At 39.7% G+C, this 20,546-nt stretch overlaps 1 protein-coding gene across 4 annotated transcripts in view; it reads right to left on the bottom strand.

Annotated features, from left to right (window-relative positions):
* zfhx4 (zinc finger homeobox 4) overlaps nt 1-20,546 on the bottom strand; it is a 227,581-nt gene that overhangs the window by 20,518 nt on the left and 186,517 nt on the right. For all 4 annotated transcript variants that reach the window (XM_088321850.1, XM_088321851.1, XM_088321849.1 and 1 more), the window contains exon 7: nt 4,357-4,455. In XM_088321850.1, the coding sequence (XP_088177976.1) occupies nt 4,357-4,455 (99 nt within the window). The remainder of the gene's footprint in view (nt 1-4,356; nt 4,456-20,546) is intronic.

The raw sequence follows: 20,546 nt of genomic DNA, 5'->3' as shown, positions 1-20,546 counted from the left end.
CCGTCTACACAAACAGCACAAAGCTATCTGGAAGTAATCCACATCAGGGACATTTGCATGGAGAATGTAACATGGATTATAATTAATCTAAAGTGACATGGGATTTAAAAAGACAATGTAAATGAAGCTAGGGAAAAGCCCACTGCCCTTCTCATCTCCAGCTCCTACGACACTCCCCTCCCCTTCCCCATTTTTTTTTACCATCTCCCTCTTCCCCTCTGCATCTGTATGCCCCCTCTTTGTTTAAAGCGTCTCGGAGATGAAATGTGTGAGCAGCAGAATGCTCACTTGGCCACGCTGTAATCCCTCGCCTCCGTTGGGAATCGAACATGCACACACCCGGGGATGTGCCGTGGACTGGAGGCGGAGGAAGGAGTTGCTAAATTCGACTATTTCGAGTTAGGAAAAGAGGGTGCAAAAACGTACAATAAAATGATACTGTAGATCGATACATTGATACATTGATGTATGAGTGGATAGATGGATGAATAGGTAATGTAGATAGGTGGATAGATTACAGTGACGTGCAGTCTGGGGAGGAAAGTGAAGCCGTGCCTCACCTCTCATCACGAAAATATCAAATTAAAATTTCATCAAATGGTTATATTTTTTCATTAATTTGATCATATAACTTTATTTTTTTTTCAAAATATCATTTTCACTTAACATAATACATACTTTTAATCCAATGAGTATGTAACGTATTGCTGTGCTGAGGATGTGCAGATTTGAGTCATGCAATTCTTTTGCCTCATGGCAGAGGGAGCTAATGAGACAAACAATTGTGATTTAGAGCACATTTCAGCCCTAAACAATACAATTTGTAACAATATAACAGCAAGTCGAGTATTTTTGTTCCTATTTATATTAAATTAACAATCTGTTGATGCTTTTAATTAATGCAAGCAATTATAAATTAGGGAGATCATTTCTACGCTATAGTTTTCTATTTTGCTTACTTTTTCTGCCAATCAAATGATTAATATGAATTGGGTTCAACAATATGTAAATCTAGCTGTGCTTTTACCACACATCACTGATAGATATACAGTTAGATAGATAGAAAATTACTAAATAAATGCAAATAATTAATTACAAAACCCCGAACATTTTCGAGCCCCTTTAGGGTTTTTTTCCTTTTGGCATGCGTGCGGCGGTGTTAAATGACATTAGCGGTAATATACAGTGGCGAACGCATGAATGGTGGTTTCCCCCCGCCAGTCGCTCAGATGGGACTGTCTGGGAGATAGAGCTGAAAGATAGATGAGGAGCCAGACTAATAGGCCCCAGCCTCGCTCAGCTCGCCTTCTGCCTCATTGAGCCTCACATTATGGAGCAAGGTACGGCACGCTTGGATGTGGGAGGTGGGTAGGGGGAAAGGGGTAGGACCAGGTAGGGGAGAGGGGGTTGCTTTGAGATGGATGGACGGTGGCGGATTGTTAAAGTGGGAGAAAAAGAGAAAGACATGTGGGAGATGAGAATGAAGGCGTTGGATTTCAATCTCAAATATAAACGACCGGACTCAAAACTGCCAAGGATTACCGTATTTTCCAAGCTATAAAGCGTACCCCCCAAAAATAGTCTCGTCATATATATTTCTATACATTAGGCGCACTGTACTATAAGGCGCATGAAATTGAGACTACAGTAAGAGCTACCGTGTTAATTTGTGTATAATCATTGGAGTATTCATGTACTTACATTGCATTTTAATGCAACGTTTGACTAATTGATATGCTTCTAACCATATTCACAAAGAATTATATGAAACAGGAATCAAACCCTTGACACAGCCATGAGAGCGCTGACATGCAACCACAAGACCACCAGCGATACAGATGACATATGAAAAGGCATTTGATTTTCTCTCCTCACATTGGGACTATACACTCACTGTATATTAGCCGTAAGATCTTGGGCCTGAACCCGAATTTCAGGCCGGGTTCAGGCATAAAATAACAATAGTGAAGTCGGGCCGGGCTTCTCTCTCTCTGTCTCTCTCCCACAAATAAAATTCAAGTTGGTTTTGGGGCTCAGTTGATCAAATCAAGTTAATCGGTCGGGTTCGGGCTTTTATACCATCAGCCTGGGTCTGGTCCAGCTGTATTTTTTTAGGCCCGATCTTACCTCTATGGTATATATTAGTGCAATGATTGATTAGTTGATAAGTCGATCGCAAATATTGCAAAACATTGTATTCTTTGGGACTTAAACCTGAGTTGCAGTGGTGAGAGGACCACCATTTAACTACCGGACCACCAGTGAACACAGATACAATACGAAAAGGCATTCAAACTTAGCTCACTGTGAGTAACATATTATGATTATAAGGTTATGCTAAAATGGTGGCATGTCAACATTATTTTAACAGTTGAAAGATTGCAGTTTTATACCTAACCCAACTCGCCGCGCTATGCAATCTCAACACTGCCACCTAGTGGGCGAAGAAAGCATTTGGTTTGCATTTATTTAGAAAAGGATCATAACTTTTGATAGAAGTGGCCTATGATGGACCAGATACAAATACAACAGATACAACAGGCAGGATCTGGCCCATATATTTGATATAACTGCTCTAATGCCTTTTCACTTGTCATCTGTACCACTGCTGGTCTAATGGTAAAGTGCCAGCGCTCATCATGCTATGCTATGGGTTTAGAATCTTGTTGCATTCAATGCTTTGCGATTTTGGTCAGCGATATTTATCGATTGGTCAATAATTGCTCAAATAAAGTAGTACACCATAAAACCTCGAGTAGTAACACACACCTATAAATACTGTTTATCAATTTGGAAACTTTTCCAACGTGTTCTGCGATGTACAAAGGTGATAAGGTGCACTTCCACATTTCTTGCCAATTTGGGGTTTTTAGGTGTGCCTTATAGTCCAGAAAATACATTATTCCTCCTAGCATATCGGTTGACAGATAAAAGAAGAAAATGAAGGGGGTGGTGGAATGAGGGGAAAATGCATTTAGAGGTTGAAACGATGCAATATTAGAAAAACATACACAGCGGCCACCTCGCCCAGCCCCCCCCCCCATCTAATCCCGTGCTTATGAAAAATTAATATGTCATCGGAGAGGGCACAAGAACGGGAAAAGATTAATGCAAGGCGCTTATAAATTACAAGCACGCAAACTGATTTGATTAAAAAATAATCTGGGGCCTGGACATTGCCTTGTAATAACCACAACTCGTCCCGCTCCCTTTCTGTTTTCCTCTCCTCTGTTTCCCCCCCCTCGCTCTCTCACTTTCGCTTTTTGACAGATGGAAATGATTAAAACGGGTCACATGGAGGCTAGTCAGCGACGTTCACATGTTAAGCTCGTATGTTTAAAACTTATTCCTGAGAGAAAAGGATTGGCTCCTTGGAAAAGACAACGGGATACTTTAATATCAGCTATTTTGAGTGTATGTATGAGAAGCCGTTTGAGAAGTAAATCATACTTGCTCTCATATGTACGATCATACTCTCACACATGTACAACTATACTCTCATACAGTCATACCCATGCACAAACATTACTATACTCTCACACATACTACCATACTCTTCTACATTTAACTATAATCTCACACATACTATGATACTCTCATACAGACACCTATATACTCGCTTGCACATACTACTATACACTCATACACACACTAATATAGACTCTCACACACACAATTATTTTAATTCTCACACATACAATACAATTGCTATCACTACTGGGATCTTTCACACATAGTGTTTCGATCACCTCACCTCTTAGTATTGTTTTACTTTGCGTACCAAGACAATGCACACTGATCTGTGTTTATATAAACGGGTTGACGTCAAACTGGAATTTCTACCAGTATACAGTATGTGTGAGAGAGTGGAGTCGTATATGTGAGAGTATAGTAGTATGTGTATGAAAGTGAAGAAATGTGAGAGAGAGTATACTAGTGTGTGTATGTGAATATAGTATTTTAGATATGAGTGAGAATAATAATGGGTTTGTAAGATTATAGTAGTGTCTGTATGAGAGTATAGTCGTATATGTGAGAGTATAGTAGTATGTGTATGAAAGTGAAGTAATGTGTGAGAGAGTATACTAGTGTGTGTATGTGAATATAGTATTTTACATATGTGAGTATAATAATGTGTGTGTAAGATTATTGTAGTGCCTGTATGAGAGTATAGTAGTAATTGTGAAAGAGTAGTGTGAATGAAATTATAGTAGTATGTATGAGAGAGAATTGTATTGTTTGTACATGGGTATGACTGTGTGTATGAAAGTATAGTTTTGCATGTGTAGGAGTATGATGTTGAGAGCAAGTATAATTTTCTTAGACGGCCCCTCAGATGTATGCGTGTTTACTCACGTTCTGTTCTTTTATTGTCAGTCAATTCTCGGTCAGTGAGGTTGGACCCTTGTCTGGAAGAGGAGCTTGGAGGTCTTTCACCATCTTCAGCTGTCTCATCTGAAAATGCAACAAAGGAAGGAGTAAATTAGACACATTGCATTTATTTTGTTAAAAATTTTGAAGCGATAGTTCTCAACATGGGTTGGACCTGACCCAAAGGATGGAAAGAAACACAGGCGCTCTAGGGTTTACCGTATTTTCAAGACTATGAGGCACACCTAAAAAACAGAAATGTGCCTGAAATTTGAAAGTGCCCCCGATCACACGGTGCATCTCATGTGCTGCAGAATAGGGTCAATAAGACTAGAAATGCATTTATAGGTGTGCTTGACTACATGATGTTTCAAAGTATACTACTAGATTTGTGCAAATATTGATCAATCCATAGATAGCTGACCAAAATTACGTTGTATGCAACAGGAATCGGACCTTTGATTTGGTGTTGGGAGCGCCAAAACTTTATCATTAGACCACCAGTGGTACAGTTGACATGAGAAAAGGCATTAGGTCTTGTCTCATCATCAAACAATTTTTATTGACGGTGCTAGAAACAAACGTTACAGAATGGAGAAACAAAGTCTTTCAACAAAACTCTACAAGCTTATTTACGTACGTTATGCATATCATACCGCAACTTTATTGACACACAGGGGGAAGAAGAGGAGAGAATACAGAACTAAATACATTATGCAAATGAGTGTTTATGATGGATAGACAGATTCTTTCTTCATCCCCGTAGGAAAATTCAAATTTCCAGCAGTGTCCTTGTGTTAAATAACGATATAACGTATGGAATAAAGAGCATTTCAATAGTGTTCCGAAAAATGGACACTGTAAAAAAATTGGGTAATATGAAAATCATAGCACAGAGTGTAACAATAGTGTGATATTGAGATAAAATCAAATGCCTTTTCATATGTAATCGGCATCACTGGTGGTCTAGTGGGTAAGTGTTTGAGGATCAATTCCTGTGCATAAAATATTTTAGGTATATGGTCAGTGACACTTACAGTATCGACTGGTCAATCATTGCACTTACATGTACTTTAAGTGCGGAGAAAGCCAGAAACGTGAGGTAGCTTTTACTGTCCTATCAATTGCCCATTTTCTATGAAAACATATCACAAAATACTATTTTTTTGGGGGTGCGCATTAAAATCCAGTGCCGAAAATACAGTAATATGCAAGCACGGGTGCATGTGTACAGACAAAAAGACCCGCGCGCATGCTCGCTACTATTAGCAGATTAGCCTAGCCATCTCTGAGAGTTCAGCCCCTTGTTTGATAATTCTGTGTATCTGCAGTGTTCTGCCAGTGGATTAAAGCCACTGTGTGCGTGCATTTTTGTGTAAGTGTGTATACGTGTCGCCAGCACAAGCTAACACTAATCCTAGCCGAGCTCCAGCGCTCCCTTTCATCCAGCCGTCATTTGTCTCCGACTGGGCTGATGTCACTTTGTAATGAATTTTGAGCAGTCTGAGAGAGGCCAGATAACCAGGCGTGCACAGAACGCGCGTGTGCACATTTGCGCCCTTGCATCTCTGCATCCTGAGCCCTCCTCCATTTCAGAGCTGGCAAATGAATAAAAATCCCAAAGTGAAACACTTGCAGCCAAGCGTCAAATTACACAAACTCGATCACACGTTCTCAGGGGCAAAATGAAAATCGCATGGAAAAGTAAAACAGTACTGCCATTGAATTGTATTAATGTACTTGTGTGTGTATGATACCTGGTTATGAGATTCTGTACCGATTACATATGCATAGTAACAGTGTATTTGTTTGTTTGTTATCGATAAGCAATAAGGTCCAGCTTCTCTGAGCTCGGATAGAAAATATGATGTGTGTCTTTGTATAAAGCGTATGTACACACGCACAAATAATTATCTATCTATCGATCTATCTATCTTATTTACATTTATAAGACAATGTTTTCCAGCCCCGTATTTCTAAACAAATAATAAAGCTCCAAGGCGACCAATTACCAGTATTGTTTTTATTTTTTAGGACTAAAATTCGATTTATTTTCAAAATTATCCATCCAAATATCAATCAGATAATGATCAAGTCATGTTTATTTGTATAGCCCTTAATCACAAAGTCTCAAAGGTCTGCACAGATCAAAGACTAATGCAAACTACAGACTATTATGACAACATTCCCATATATTGTGAACATAAAATATCCAGAAAAGAAAGCAAAAAAGACAAGAGAACGGTAATAAATAGAAAATTAGCTGCAGAGCTGTGAGCCGCTGCGTCCATGCGCGCAGCCATCCTTTTATACTCATAATATTGTGCTCTCACTTTAATTGTAGGGATAAAGAATTACTTTTGACACAAAAAATGGCACCCAACACCCAAAAAACATAATGGATTATCGAATTGACAATTAGCGAATAATAAAATAGCAGCCACGGGCTTCCTTTGTCTTTTGTATTATCCTTTAACATGTGTGTTTGTGGCTTTTTATTTAGGCCCAGCAAATAAAAAACAGCATCTACGACTAATCGACATAGGAAACAACACAATATTTGCACAAAAACGGCTGTACAATATAATGATATAATCCATAAATATGAGCCCAGAGTGAGAAGACTGATGCTGAAGATAAATATGATTTAGAGATTGACTGTAAAATTTTGAATATTATTTATGTTGGCTTTACTAGACCAGAGGGAATACTGCAATGTATATTTGGCTCATGATCCCCAATGGAGAAGATCTTAACCAAACCTCTAGGAGGCCCTCTACCTGTAAGCAAAATAAAGGACTTAAAAGAAAAGTGAGGGCAAGAAGAGCAGGACTATTTTCTGGGCCTGGGCTTCGTCAGTGGATTTCTACTTGTTTTTTTAACTTGTTTGCATCATTTCAATCAGCGGTGAGTGTTTGTGCATATGGGAATATATTTCCTTGGTGGATATTTTTCATCCATAAGGCGCCACAGACTATACGGAGCAGGAAATTGAGAGGAGAATAAGAGCTTCCATGTGTATGAGTACACCTATGAATGCATTAATATGTACTTTTTTTCCTAAATAATGGTGGGTTAAGTGGTAAAAACATGTACAATTTAAAAATTGTAAAGCCCACTGCAATAACATTTTGTCAGAACCAGAACAGGAGGAGGACCCAGATGCGTAACGTTTTTACACAAGCTTTATTTTACGGGAATGGGGCAGAAATGCGCGTGAACACAAACGTCTGATTCAGTGATCGCTGGGCGGAAGAAGACAGAAGTCCGGCGTGAGAACCAGGAAACCAGATCGATAACAGACCGAGATCAATACCAGATACACGAGCAGATACTGGACAGACGGGATCGATACCGGACAGGAAAGACAGGATCGATACCAGATACTGGAGACTTGAGTCAGATATAAAACAGGACGAGATAGACGGGATCGATACCAAACACTGGAGACTGGAGTCAGATATCAAACAGGACGAGATAGACGGGATCGATACCAAACACTGGAGACTGGAGTCAGATATCAAACAGACGAGATAGACTGAATCGATATCGGACAGGATTCACAAGCAGGATACCGGACAGGGTCAAAACACACGTCTTGGTGCAGAGGTTCGTTGACGGACTGACAAGTGGTGAGTGAGAGCACTCATTTTAAATAGGAGGGAAGCCAATCCGACAACGAGCCGCAGCTGGCGCCAAACGGAAATGTTAGGGATTTCATATTTAAATTCTTTTCACGTGCAAAGGAGACTATATTTACTATCAAGTGGATCTTCCGTGGTGAGCGATGGCGGTGTCGGTGACGGAAAAAAAACAGTCGGTAGTATTTGATGGTTAAGATGCAACCCTGCATCAGAGTTTCTTATAGGCGTAAGCATCAAGATGGTCGGTCACTTGGAGCTGCAGAGGTATTTGATCAATGCGACGGGATCGGCGAACCGACATCAGGGACTTCAGCTCTTTGATGTTTTACGTCTCCACGCACTGTTTTGAACCTGGGCCTTCATGGTTTTGCTTCATGCTTTGCAAATAGGGCGTTGTTTTGATAAAATGAAATGAAATTATCTGCATTTATATAGCGCTTTTCAAGTCAATGACTTCCCAAAGCGCTTTACAATGTGCTTCACATTTCCCAATAGCGGCCATGCAGCCATGTAAGGCGCTAACCTGCTTATTGGGGTCATTAGGGGTTCAGTGTCTTACCCAAGGACACTTTGACATGTAACACGGAGGAGCGGGGATTCAAACCTGCAATCTCTTGATCCCCAGACGAGCGCTCTACCTCCTAAGCTAATGCCGCCCCATAATGATGTTATATTACACCACATAGGTACTTTCCATCCAAGGCACATCTTCCCCCATCTGAATCGTTAGATTAAACTTGAATTTTATATGCTGCCACAAACTGATTTGGATGAATGGTAGTTACAGTTATGTGGCTGATCGCTGGAAGGAAGCGAATATACCCTACAATGGGCCTGGGCTTCGTCACTGTTTTTTAATTAAAAAAAACAAATTTTCTCTTTGTATCATTTAGATCAATGGCGAGTGTATGCGCATTTAGGAATGCAGATGCACACTAAAGGACATTCCCAGACGAGCTCTCTCGATACATCAGCACGGTGTCTGCCCTCTGACTGACCCTGACAGTTACACACCACATGACTGTGTGGATGCGTACCACTGTTCCTGTGCGCCATTGATGGAGTGAGTGAAACGCCGTCTGCGTGTGTTTGCATGTGAGCGACTATCAACTTAATGGCAACCAGAGAAAAACTTTCACAGCCACCTTTCACCGCCTCGTGCACAGGCGTACACACATACTCGTCAGGGAGTGGGTGTGATTTGGGATTTTTGGCAGCCAGGCAAGATCCTTCTTTGATGTGGCTCGCCCAGATCATTAAAGAGGGCCGGTGAGCTCGGTTCGCAACCGCACCGGCCGGGTCCGATTACGCCGGCTGACTGAAGCCGGCCTATATTTAACTGTTAGCAAATGAAGAAGAATTAAGTGACTCTTGATCAGCTACACACCCAAATGGATGTGGTTTTAAGTTTGGCCATTAATTGGAAGCACAGGCCATGGTCAATGACAAGTAAATGAATCTGCAAGGGTAATATTGGGAATCACATATAAAAAGAAAAAGGTACAACTGCCATATTATTTTAAGGTACTTGTGTGTGTGCGTGATACCATGTTATAAGATCTGTACAGCTTAAATATGCATGGTAACAGTTTATTTTTGCAACAGATTCCGAAAACCAATTGTGTCCTGCTTCTCTAGGCTAATCAATATAATGTAGTGTATGAGTCAGTGTATAAAGAATATATAAATGCAGTATATACACTCTACCTACCTACCTGTACCTTTATAACCAAAGGTTAGATATTTTTTGCCACTACCTATGCCAGCGCAGACAATTTTCTAAATTCAAGCGTTATTTTCCTTTTTTATCATTTTAAATTTGATTTTCTAGTGAAATAAGATAGGTAAGACTTCCGATTCAACCTTTTCATATATGAAATGAAATGATCTGCATTTATATAGCGCTTTTCAAGTCAATGAAGACTTCCCAAAGCGCTTGATATATAGTAAAACAAGAAAAAATATAGAATGAATGAACGACATTGTCATACAATAAATCATTTGTTTGTTTTGTTATGCTGTCCATGCGTAAAAGTAATTTTAGATGAATATATATTTTCACCGCAAAACTAAATATTATTTGTACCCTGATAGTTACAATAATGTTTGTCTTTTTATTTTACTGTATTTTTTGTCAGGAGATGGATGCAAAAGAGGTTGCATAGTGTGTGTGTCTCCTCTGGCTGTATAATGACCTGCTCTGAGACCACTCGCTCCCCCTTCTGTCGGCCCCTAAGGGCCCATAACCACCATGCCGGGTCATTATTTGCCCAATAGAGGACTCGCAGCCCAACAACCACGGAGCAATAACACGCTGACAAACTGGAATCCGAGATTCCAAAACGACTGAATTCATTAGTTGCGGAGTAGGGTTGGAAACGACTAATTGGCTTCTTTAAAGGAGCACAGTGTAATATTTTAGCACTAGATGTCGCTGTGTGGTGTGATTAGCAAACTACAGAGATTCAAACAGCTCAAATTTTCCTTTTTCCAGGACTTTTACAAGGTTTTTGGGGAGACCCTTAAGAAGCAAGATGGCGGGCATTCAGCCCCCTCTAGGTGAGGCTCATGTTATGAAAAATGAATACACAATTTCCTGACTTACGAGTGATTACAATATAGAGTCTTGCATAATCGTTCTTGTATATTTGATTAATATTTAAATGAATATTTTTGTTTCTAGTAAATAACGTTTTTGATACCACTATTAGGCGCTAAATAATACACAAGGTGCTTTTAAAGGTTATTAGATCCTGCACATTTTGAAAATATATATAAAATATATATTTAATGGAAATATTATTTTGTATTTTGTATGTATCCTTTGTGAGTGTCCAATTTACAGTTTTGTGTCCATAGTTTACATTTTCAATAAATTATTTTAAATAATAGTCCCAGGTATTCAACAATGTGGTGAGTAAAAAATAGTGTAATAATGAGATCAAATCTAATCCCTTTTCTTATGTCAACTACATCTTTTGATTTGCCGTTTTCACCGCTGCAATCCCGGTTTGATTCTCATTGCATCCAATATTGTGCAAAAGTCGTTATAGTACAGGTTGTAATAAGAAAACAATAATAATGCTAATAATGAATTCAAATCCACTGAACTATTTCTCATTATGCTCTATTTCAACATTGTACAACGTGGCTACGCGAGTCAATATATAGTGTGATAAAGACATTGAATGCCTTTTCCTATATCATCTACATTTCTAGTAAATCGGTTAAGATTTGGCACTCTCTCCGCTGCGATCTGCGTTCGACTCCTGTTGCATCCAATGATGGACAAATGTGGTCAGCAGTATTTTTCGACTGATCAATCATTGCTCAGATACAGTAATATACTACCGCTTTTGTATAATAAAATAAAATAATTATAAAAATTGACTTTATATGTGCAGTGGTTAGCGCATGTGTGCGGCACAGTTCATGTCTTGGGAACCTCCTGCGTGGGTTCAAATCCAGCTCCAGACTTCCTGTGCGGAGTTTGTATGTTCTCCCCGTGCTTGCGTGGGTTTCCTCCGGGCACTCCGGTTTCCTCCCACATTCCAAAAACATGCATTTCAGGTGAATTGGCCGGTCCAAATTGTCCCTAGGTGTGAATGAGCGAGTGAGTTGTCTGTCCCTGTGCCTTGCGATTGGCTGGCAACCAGTTGAGGGTGTCCCCTGCCCACTGCCTGATGATTGCTGGGATGGGCTCCAGCACCCCCGCGACCCTACTGAGGATAAGCGTTGTAGCTAATGAGATGAGAGATGAGATGAGACTTTATATACAGGATAAGCAAAAAATAAGGCAACTTTTAGTTTGGTCTGTGTGGCCCCTATCAAACCACCCACGGTCCTAGTACTGGTACCCGCTAGGTGGTTGCCGATCACTGGTCCAAAACGACTATACCCGTTGTGGTGCCAATGGTTCTTTGATGTTTATAGCACCGAATGTGTTAATCGCAATACTAATCGTAAAATATGAAACAGTATACACTTGATGTATATATACAGTAGATGGAAACGGTGTCGCCGTAAAACCCGTGAACAGTGTGTCTCCAGCACTTAGTGCTGATGTTGATCTTAATTTCTTCCTACAACTTAGGTCAAGTCCCTTGTGAGACCATCTGTGATCTTGCACCAAGGCAAAGGGAACACCGTGACGTCAGTTTTCTGTCCAGCTCCGGTTCTTTCTCTCTCGGTTCCAAAGGGAAGAGCTTTGAAATGCGACACTGACCCGCACAGACACACTGCCAGAGTAATAACCTTATAAACTTACTGATCTCCTCCCCTCCTGTTCTCTCACCCTCAAATCTTTATTTACCCAACGCTCCCTTCTTTACACCCCCCCAGCCCATTCCCTCCATACCTTTCCCCCCCGCCCTCCAAATTTCAGCGCGTTTAACAAGCATTTAGATCTTAACCAGATGTTGTTAATGTAGCATGTCTAAAATACTAAACATCAACCCAGCAGAGAGGGGCTGCAGCTCCCGCACAAAAGGGCCTGGGAATAACTCACACACACATTTACGCCCACGTAGCGCTCCATGCATTTAATGCAGTGTTCCATGGCACACATGCTAACATGTAAACACACGTGTTTCCATCCAAATCCGCACACCACCGCATATTTTTTGTCAGAAAACACAGCAGAACATATTTCACCGGCTTCATCTCAACGTTCGCGTCAGACAATACCACTGTCACTTTGAACAGACCGTCAATGCTGAAATACGCTGAAAAATAACTTTTTGCGCTAAGAGGGTTGGAAAAAAACTGCTCGTATCAGCAGCTTCAAATTTGCTTTGTTGTTGACAATTACGACTTCCTGAGACACTGTATTGTATTTCATTTTCCCTCAAATTGCCGCTCTGCTGTCTCGCGGGCAACTAACAAAACACGTATTAACGTTAGGTGAAAAAAATAGAAAGGGGATTTGAATAAACATAACCTAGATTAAAGGCGCGCTTATACGGAAATAAGCTGCTGTTGCTCGTTAAAAGAAGGGGGAGGGTCCTTTTCGGTTCTGCATGGATGAGAGATGATGTATATGAGTCTTTTAAGGAGAAGTCAACCCAAATATGCTTTTCACAAGAATATGTAGAATTATTTCGTAATAGTAAAACATGCCTCACTAGATAGCATTTTACTTATTGTGGATTTAGACTTTATTTGGGTCTATCATTTAAATATCCCTGATGTATTGTACTTTACTGCAAGCATACGCTTATAATGACTGTACTCATTGATCTGAAATCAATACTGGTGAAACAAAATCAGCTTCTTTAGTATCCAAGGCAAAACTGCAAAACAAATGATATACTTAATGAGGGAAAATAACTCCATCCTGACAGTACAAAAGCTCAAAACACATATTTACGATTCATGAACATGCACGAAAGATTAAAAATGGTCTCAAAAAACGCAACAGCAATAAAAATCAAAGAAGCACAACTGCTGATTGTTATTCGTCGCAACACTTGTGATGTTTTCAATGGCTGGTTAAAAAATTGTGAATCTCCCAAATAGACTAAAACTTAATTGTTGACGATTACTATATTCAGGACAAGCCCCCTCAAAATATTTTTTGACTCCTTATTCATTTTCTTTTCGCAGTAACCTCTACAAAAAGTAATGGAACATTATATGAATAATGCATTTTGATTTCTATGTCGGTTGAAGATCACTTAAATCTACAAAGGGGTGTGCGTTTTTCACTTTTGAAACTGAAAACAAATAAAATACATTAAATTACTGGGGTAAAAAAAAAACTGTTCAATTTTTGAGATTATTTGTTTTCGTTTTCTGTATTCAGAATATTTTTTCTTGTATGATAAATACAAATTCGAATACTACAACATGGAGAAAAATTAGACATTTTTTAACTGACTGTTTTTTTTCGAATAAAATAAGAACGATTATACTTAACATTAGTGGCTCTGTTTTATGTTTCATATAATACACTGAATTTACTCCGTTATTAATTTGAAATTTTATTCAGTATGATAAAAAAGATAACTCTACTATTTCTAATACGGCAAATGATCTTGAAGGTACAGTGTGTATAATTTAGTGGCTCTAGAGACACAAACATGTAATTTATTAATAATATTGATTAAAAAAATTAAGCAAAAATACATTAACCATCATATCGATAAGTATATAGTTCAGGGGACAATCAAAATAAGGAGATAGGACATCATTTAGTTTGAAATTACAAGAAAAACGGGAGAGGGATGCAAAAGAAACCCCCACAATGCCAAATTCCAATTGTTCTAAAAGTCTTCCCCTTAGCCCTTTATTTTTATTAAATCCCGCAGGTTAAAAAAGCAATTTTCACATTGGAGCAGCAAAAACAGCATCATTATAGACCGATAGTGACAATGATATAAACAGTGCACAATAGTTAAAAGAACAAACAACAATTATGTATAATAGACCAAATAACAAACTGGCATCCTATGTAATCTCCTCTGTGGATGCCCGATATTAAAAATTAATTATTTTATCAAATATAAATAGAGAGTTTTTAAAATAGGTCGAGAAATGAGCATTCATTTTTATTCACATAAGCCTTACCTTAAAAGAGCTGACATAATTACTTCCCATCTCGCTGCTACCGGTACCCAAAAACCCCAAAAAGGCTGGGTAAAGTAGAACGGTGCATTTTGGTCAATTCAAGTCTCCATAGCTTGTATCCTACTCATTTTTGGTTGCAATGTGATATCATGTGCTAAAACAATACACACTGTCCCTTTAACGGCTCTGAACAAAGTCAGTATCCACTTTGCTAAAACAATACAGCATTTTAACAGGATAACAATCTTTTTAAACAACATTTATTCGTATAATTCCATCATTGGCCCATTTGCAAAACATAAATACGCTCACATCGGCAACAGAGGGCATCTGCTCTTAAAACCGCTGCTTTAAAAAAATATAAAAAAATTAGATTTCCTCTTCTTGGCCAGAGACAGAGAAATACAAGCTCTGACTACATGACAAAGGCCACTTTGGACAATTACGAAGGATATCTGCCTCGCTGCTATGGCTGTTAACCAGCACAGCGATGGATGTTCCGATAGGAGAAATAAATGGAGGGACAAATAGGAAGTATGTGGACGGCGGGCTGTGTGAAAAGATTAAAAGGAGATGGATAGATAGCTAAATGGATGGATGGAGGGACGCTGAGATCTTGTCGGGATGATAGAGTCGGGCAGGTATGCCGAGAAACAGCTGCTTTCTTCATTAGGATCATCTATCGATCTCGGAGCCTCGCTGTGAACGTTTGTGTGCACGTGTGTGCAGCTTTTGCAGGTAAGTGTTGGTAATAGAAGAGAATGAATTCTTATCACAGAGATGGGAACACTATTAACCCTCAGCTCCTTGTTTTGCCTTTCCTCTTTCTTCTACTCCGCTCAAACCGGGTCAACCTGGTGAGTGCGTGTGATATTTCCGCTGCGTGTGTTTATAAATTGAGGGGGTCTGAATAAATATTGCGCCCGGGTATCATGAAAGAGCGGGAAATAAAAGAAAATGGAGCGGAGATGAAGAATTCTTTCTGAGATGAGTCCTGGATTTCCAGGTGAGCTTGTCCCGCTGCCTCGGCACGAGTGCTCTTTGGCCTTGGGCAATCATGGCGGGCAAAACGAAATATGGCTCCTGCGTAGGACGCAGGTGTTTATGTGTGCTAGCGCTGGTGAATAGAACCAGGAGTTGCACCACAAAACATTTTGAAGCAGTATAGTTGTGCCATCTTTTTTTGCTTAGACACTGAAAGGGAAGTCAAACGCAAAATTATCTTCTCAATACAGTGGAATCTTGGTTTTCGAACGCCTCTGAGTTCGAACAAATCGGACTCCGACCAAAAATTTCGAGAAATTCTTTGCTTTGCTGTTCAGTCAAAAAATCGGAGTTCGAACGCCGGTAATGCGTGAGTGCGTACGCTAGGGTGCGATGCTGAGCGGCGTACTGGTGTAGTTATTGCGTGCGGACGTGCTTCGTTTTGCTTTCGCTTTTAATATAGGTGTACGAAGTGTTTTAGCCCCTAATTATGCCTCCAAAGAAAGTCAGTGCAAGCAGCAAAGTTGCTACAGGTGAAAAAGGAAAAGTAGTGCGTACAACTATTGCATTTAAGAAAGAAATAATAGCAAAATATGAAGGAGGTGTGCGAGTGATCTTGCTAGGGAATACCCCACCGTCCACCTGCGCCTTCTGCTTACCACCACAAAGTTAACAAATCCTATTCATAATTATTATTATTATTATTATTTTTTTTACATGTTCATGTTAGCGTAATCTTTCGTACGGAAGATTGCGATAACACGAACGTACGATTAGCCTGGGTTAGTTTTATGATTCGAGGTAAACATTCAGGGTGTTGGAACTGAGCCCAAAATTCAGGGTGTTGGAACAGAACCCCCTTTCCAATGAACCGCTCACCACTTGTTGTGGAGACCCGGGTGCTAGATGACTTGTAAAAGACCTGATTTTTTTATTTTTACACGTTCATGTTAGCGTAATCATTGGTACGGAAGATTACGATAACGCAAACGTACGGTTAGCCTGGGTTAGCTTTATGATTACGTTAAACATTCAAGGTAAACATTTAGGGTGTTGGAACGGATTAAAACAATTTACATTATTTTTAATGGGAACAATGATTTCGGTGATCGAACAAATCGGTTTTCGAACAGGGTTCTGGAACGGATTATGGTCGAGAACCGAGGTTTGTATATAAATTCAAGCTGAATTTTCACTTACATTATTTTTAGAAGTTGAATAAAGACTGTGTTTAGGCCTCTCAGATATTATATAGAAGACTTGAGAAAACTTTCTAGGTTACTGTAGTTGCCCTTGCTTAGTGCCTTCTTATCTAAAGCGCTCTTGTACAGATTATCCACTTTGAAAAGTTAGGACCATTGGATCAATCCTAGGCACATTGGGGAGGCTGTTTTAGATAAGAAATAATTCTTTTGCATGCTAAAAACTACTCTACACCAGTGTGTTCAATCTTTTTGACATTCAGTACATAGTTAAATGAGAATATACCATCTCCTGGTTCTTATTTCTAGTATCGTAAGCATTTAAGATAAAAGAACCGGGCTGCGGTTCAAGGTAAACTTACAATACACCCATTCCATCTATTTTTAGACATCTAACAGAACGGCCTCAACGCAGTAACTCAATGACGGCTCAGCTCGTAAACGTCACTTGACCACTCTCAGAAAATAGGTGACCCATGATTAGCAACTGATATTATTTTTAGTCAAAACATAACAGTACTGTACATACTAAAATACCAAGCCCATTGGCAGACAACTAAGGTAATTTGCTATTTACTTCTATACTAAATGGTTATTTTACTCTTATGTTGCTCAAAACGTTTAAGAAAATGAAAAATTAACATTTTGCCTACATTAAAGGAACATTTTGTAATGCTATGACCACTAGATGTCGCTTTATTGTGTAGTTCAATTAAAAAAGAGTTCTAATAAGCACAAGAAAGAATACAAACAACTGAGACTTAAAGTGACCAAATTGCATCTTCTATTTTCTACACAGCCTTTTACAAGGTTGTTGGGAGCGCTCGTAGCAGCAAGATGACAATCATGTCAGGTTAGTACCTCATGTAAATTAAATAAATGCAAGTGTCACGTCCAGAACAAAGGTTAGACTCAATTGCGTAATGTTTCTCACCATTTTTTTGAGATAGAGAGGAAGGGTAGCGCCCACGATCCAGTGCACGCTCGTCGCCGGAAGCAAGTCGCTCTCGCACTTGGATTGTAATCCGAATACGGAAGTGGATCTTCCGTAGCGAGTGATGGCGGTGTCGGGGACGGAAAAACAGGTCGGTAGCCGGGACAGGGAGAGCAAAAACGTGGTCGGGGTCGAAAACGAGTCGTAAGCCAGGACGGGGGAGCAGACTTGGTCAGGGTCAAAACAGGTCGTAGCCGGAGACAAACGGGAGCAAAAACGGAACAGGCGGGAGTCAAGGTTGAAAAAGGCTTGTCTTGTATAAATAGAGGTTCGCAGATGGACTGACATCAGGGGATTGACAACAAGTTTCTCGACATACCAGGATATGAAAAAAGATTATTTATATGATAGTCGGTGTATTCTAGCTTATATTTCAAACATTTTTTTTTAATGAATGACGTTTTTGTTACAACTAAGAGGTGCTAAATATTACACAATGTCCCTTTGATTTTACGATTGAAAAAAAAAACATTGGATTTTTTTTCTGCTTTCATTGTGGCCTTAGCTACGACGCTTGTGTTGGATTCAGTCACACTCACTGGGAATGCATTCATGTCAAGGCCACATTCCATTTACTACTTTCTTCCTCATCTGACTCATTACAAAAAAAACGGCTTCCAGTGTGTGGCACAATTTATAAACACAAGAATACCTCCGGGCAGAAAAATTCATTAGTTGCTCCGAAATGACCATGTGGAACCTGTAATATCGAGACCTGGCACAAAGGCCCCGCAGAAGGTATTCCCAAATGGTTATGAAGTCCAGTGTTGCCTTTCCTCACAATTTTTCAAAAACATCCAAAAAATGTCCATTTCATTACTAGCTAAACAATTTCATATGGGCCCCCACTAGCCCTAATAGAGGCAGACAAAGACGGAGCTGCACACATATGCTTCGAATAAATCAGATTACCCGGGGAGCTGGGGTGAGGAGGGGTAAAAACGAGAGAGAAAAAGAAGGGGAAGAAAGGGAGACACCGCCAGACACTTAGAGGATTGACAATATTCTCGTTTCTTGCTACCCCCCTGCCCCTTACTTTCTTTCCCTACACCTTCCTCCCCAACCTCCTTTAGCGGGATCTGTTTTAGATTTGAGCTCCAGCTTCAGCCATATCTCTCCGTTATCTCCGCTAGCCGTCAGAAAACAGAAAGCTCCGTGTTTCCATGCATTAGACTCCCAGTTCCTGACACGCCACTTGAAAATCCCCGCAGCCACTTCAAAATGGACGAGTAAAAGTGCAACGAGATGTTTTCATCAATTGAGAGGCAGGTTAGCGGCTTGCTTCTGATATGTTTAGCCTGCTTTTAATATTGGACACCAGAAAAAGGAGATATCATAGGATGCCAGTTTGTTATTTTGGCTATTATATCATGTTGGAATTGTTAGCACATTCGCCTATCACGCGAAAGGTCCCCGGTTTGAGACAGGGTGGACACATATGTTGGCCTGAGGAGGAATGGGCGCAGCCAGGCTGCACTTGCCCAAGACACACCACAGGAACTGATGCCCCTACAACCCTAGTGGTAAAGGGAACCAACCAACCAACCCATCTCACTGATGTTTACATCTGGGTCACCAACATTTTTTTAAAGTAAGAACTACTTTTTGTTACTGATTGGCGCGAAGAGCTACCATTAACACATTTAGTTAGTATGTTATTACCAGGTTGTAATTATTATAAGTTAGGTCAACTAGTAAAACACCATGTCACTTAGAAATCAAATTGACTAAAAACATGCCATTACTAATCATTGGTGAGCTATTTTCAGAACCTGTCCGCAGGCTACTTAGGTGTTCTTAGTCGGCTACCTGGTGCCTTCTGGATCATGCAGAAGACCGTCGGTTTTCGTTGTTATCGTTATCTACCAATCATGTTGCTGTTCTTTGATCACCACACCCTTTAGGACAGTTCTGCTTTCTTAGCAAAGGAGATTAACTACGAAGAAAGGGCTCAGGAGAGGGCTTTTAGAAGATGGTGGACTTTGTTCTTTGAAGTTTGGGTCCTCTCCTGTTCTTGAAAGTTGAAATTCTATCGACATCTTCTCTCCTTATTTTAAGTGTCTACTGAACTTATCACCTCTTATGAATCAATTATTGGAATAAATCATACTATTATTATAAATTCAAATATGGATTTTATTTTTTGAAATATCATTATATTAATTGATATTATAATCATGACTATTATATTTGCTTACTACTAGTGGTGCTGTTTTGATAAATATCATAACCAATTCAAGGACCAGTGAATTGGCACGAGGTACAATCTGATCCGGTTTGAATAGTTTTGATTAAAAATCCAATCAAGGATATAATCCAAGCGCCCTTTTTTCAAATTTTTAAATATTGGCAAGTACAGTTATGACTTTATTTTAACCCTCCTGTAGCCCTTATATTCTGTATACACCCCATGTCCCCCTTCATTTAATTTTAAACACCATATTTCATATTTTCCCCCAACTATCAAACCAAACAATTGAGGAAAATCATGTTGTTTTTTTAAGAGCATGAGTTTCGAGACAGAGCCGATCATGCAGAAAATGTGTTCTAGCACAGTTCCAACAAATGCCACTTTCACATCTTTCAAATGAGATCATTTAGACAGCTAAACTGCCATCCATCTGCTTGAACATCATTTTAATCACTAATAATGTGCCGCCATTGTTGTTCCTTTCTCTGCTTTCAGCATTCATGATGACAGCGCATGGAATTATTGACTCCCTTTGAAGTTTGAACAAAAACATGGCAAAACTCCATTGGTGGGGCGTATTTCCAAAGAAACCA

The sequence above is a fragment of the Urocampus carinirostris genome, chromosome 18 (genome assembly GCF_059441175.1).
Source record: "Urocampus carinirostris isolate Australia breed hairy pipefish chromosome 18, RoL_Ucar_1.0, whole genome shotgun sequence".
Taxonomy (NCBI): Eukaryota; Metazoa; Chordata; class Actinopteri; order Syngnathiformes; family Syngnathidae; genus Urocampus; species Urocampus carinirostris.
This window is presented reverse-complemented; position numbering and strand designations above follow the sequence as displayed.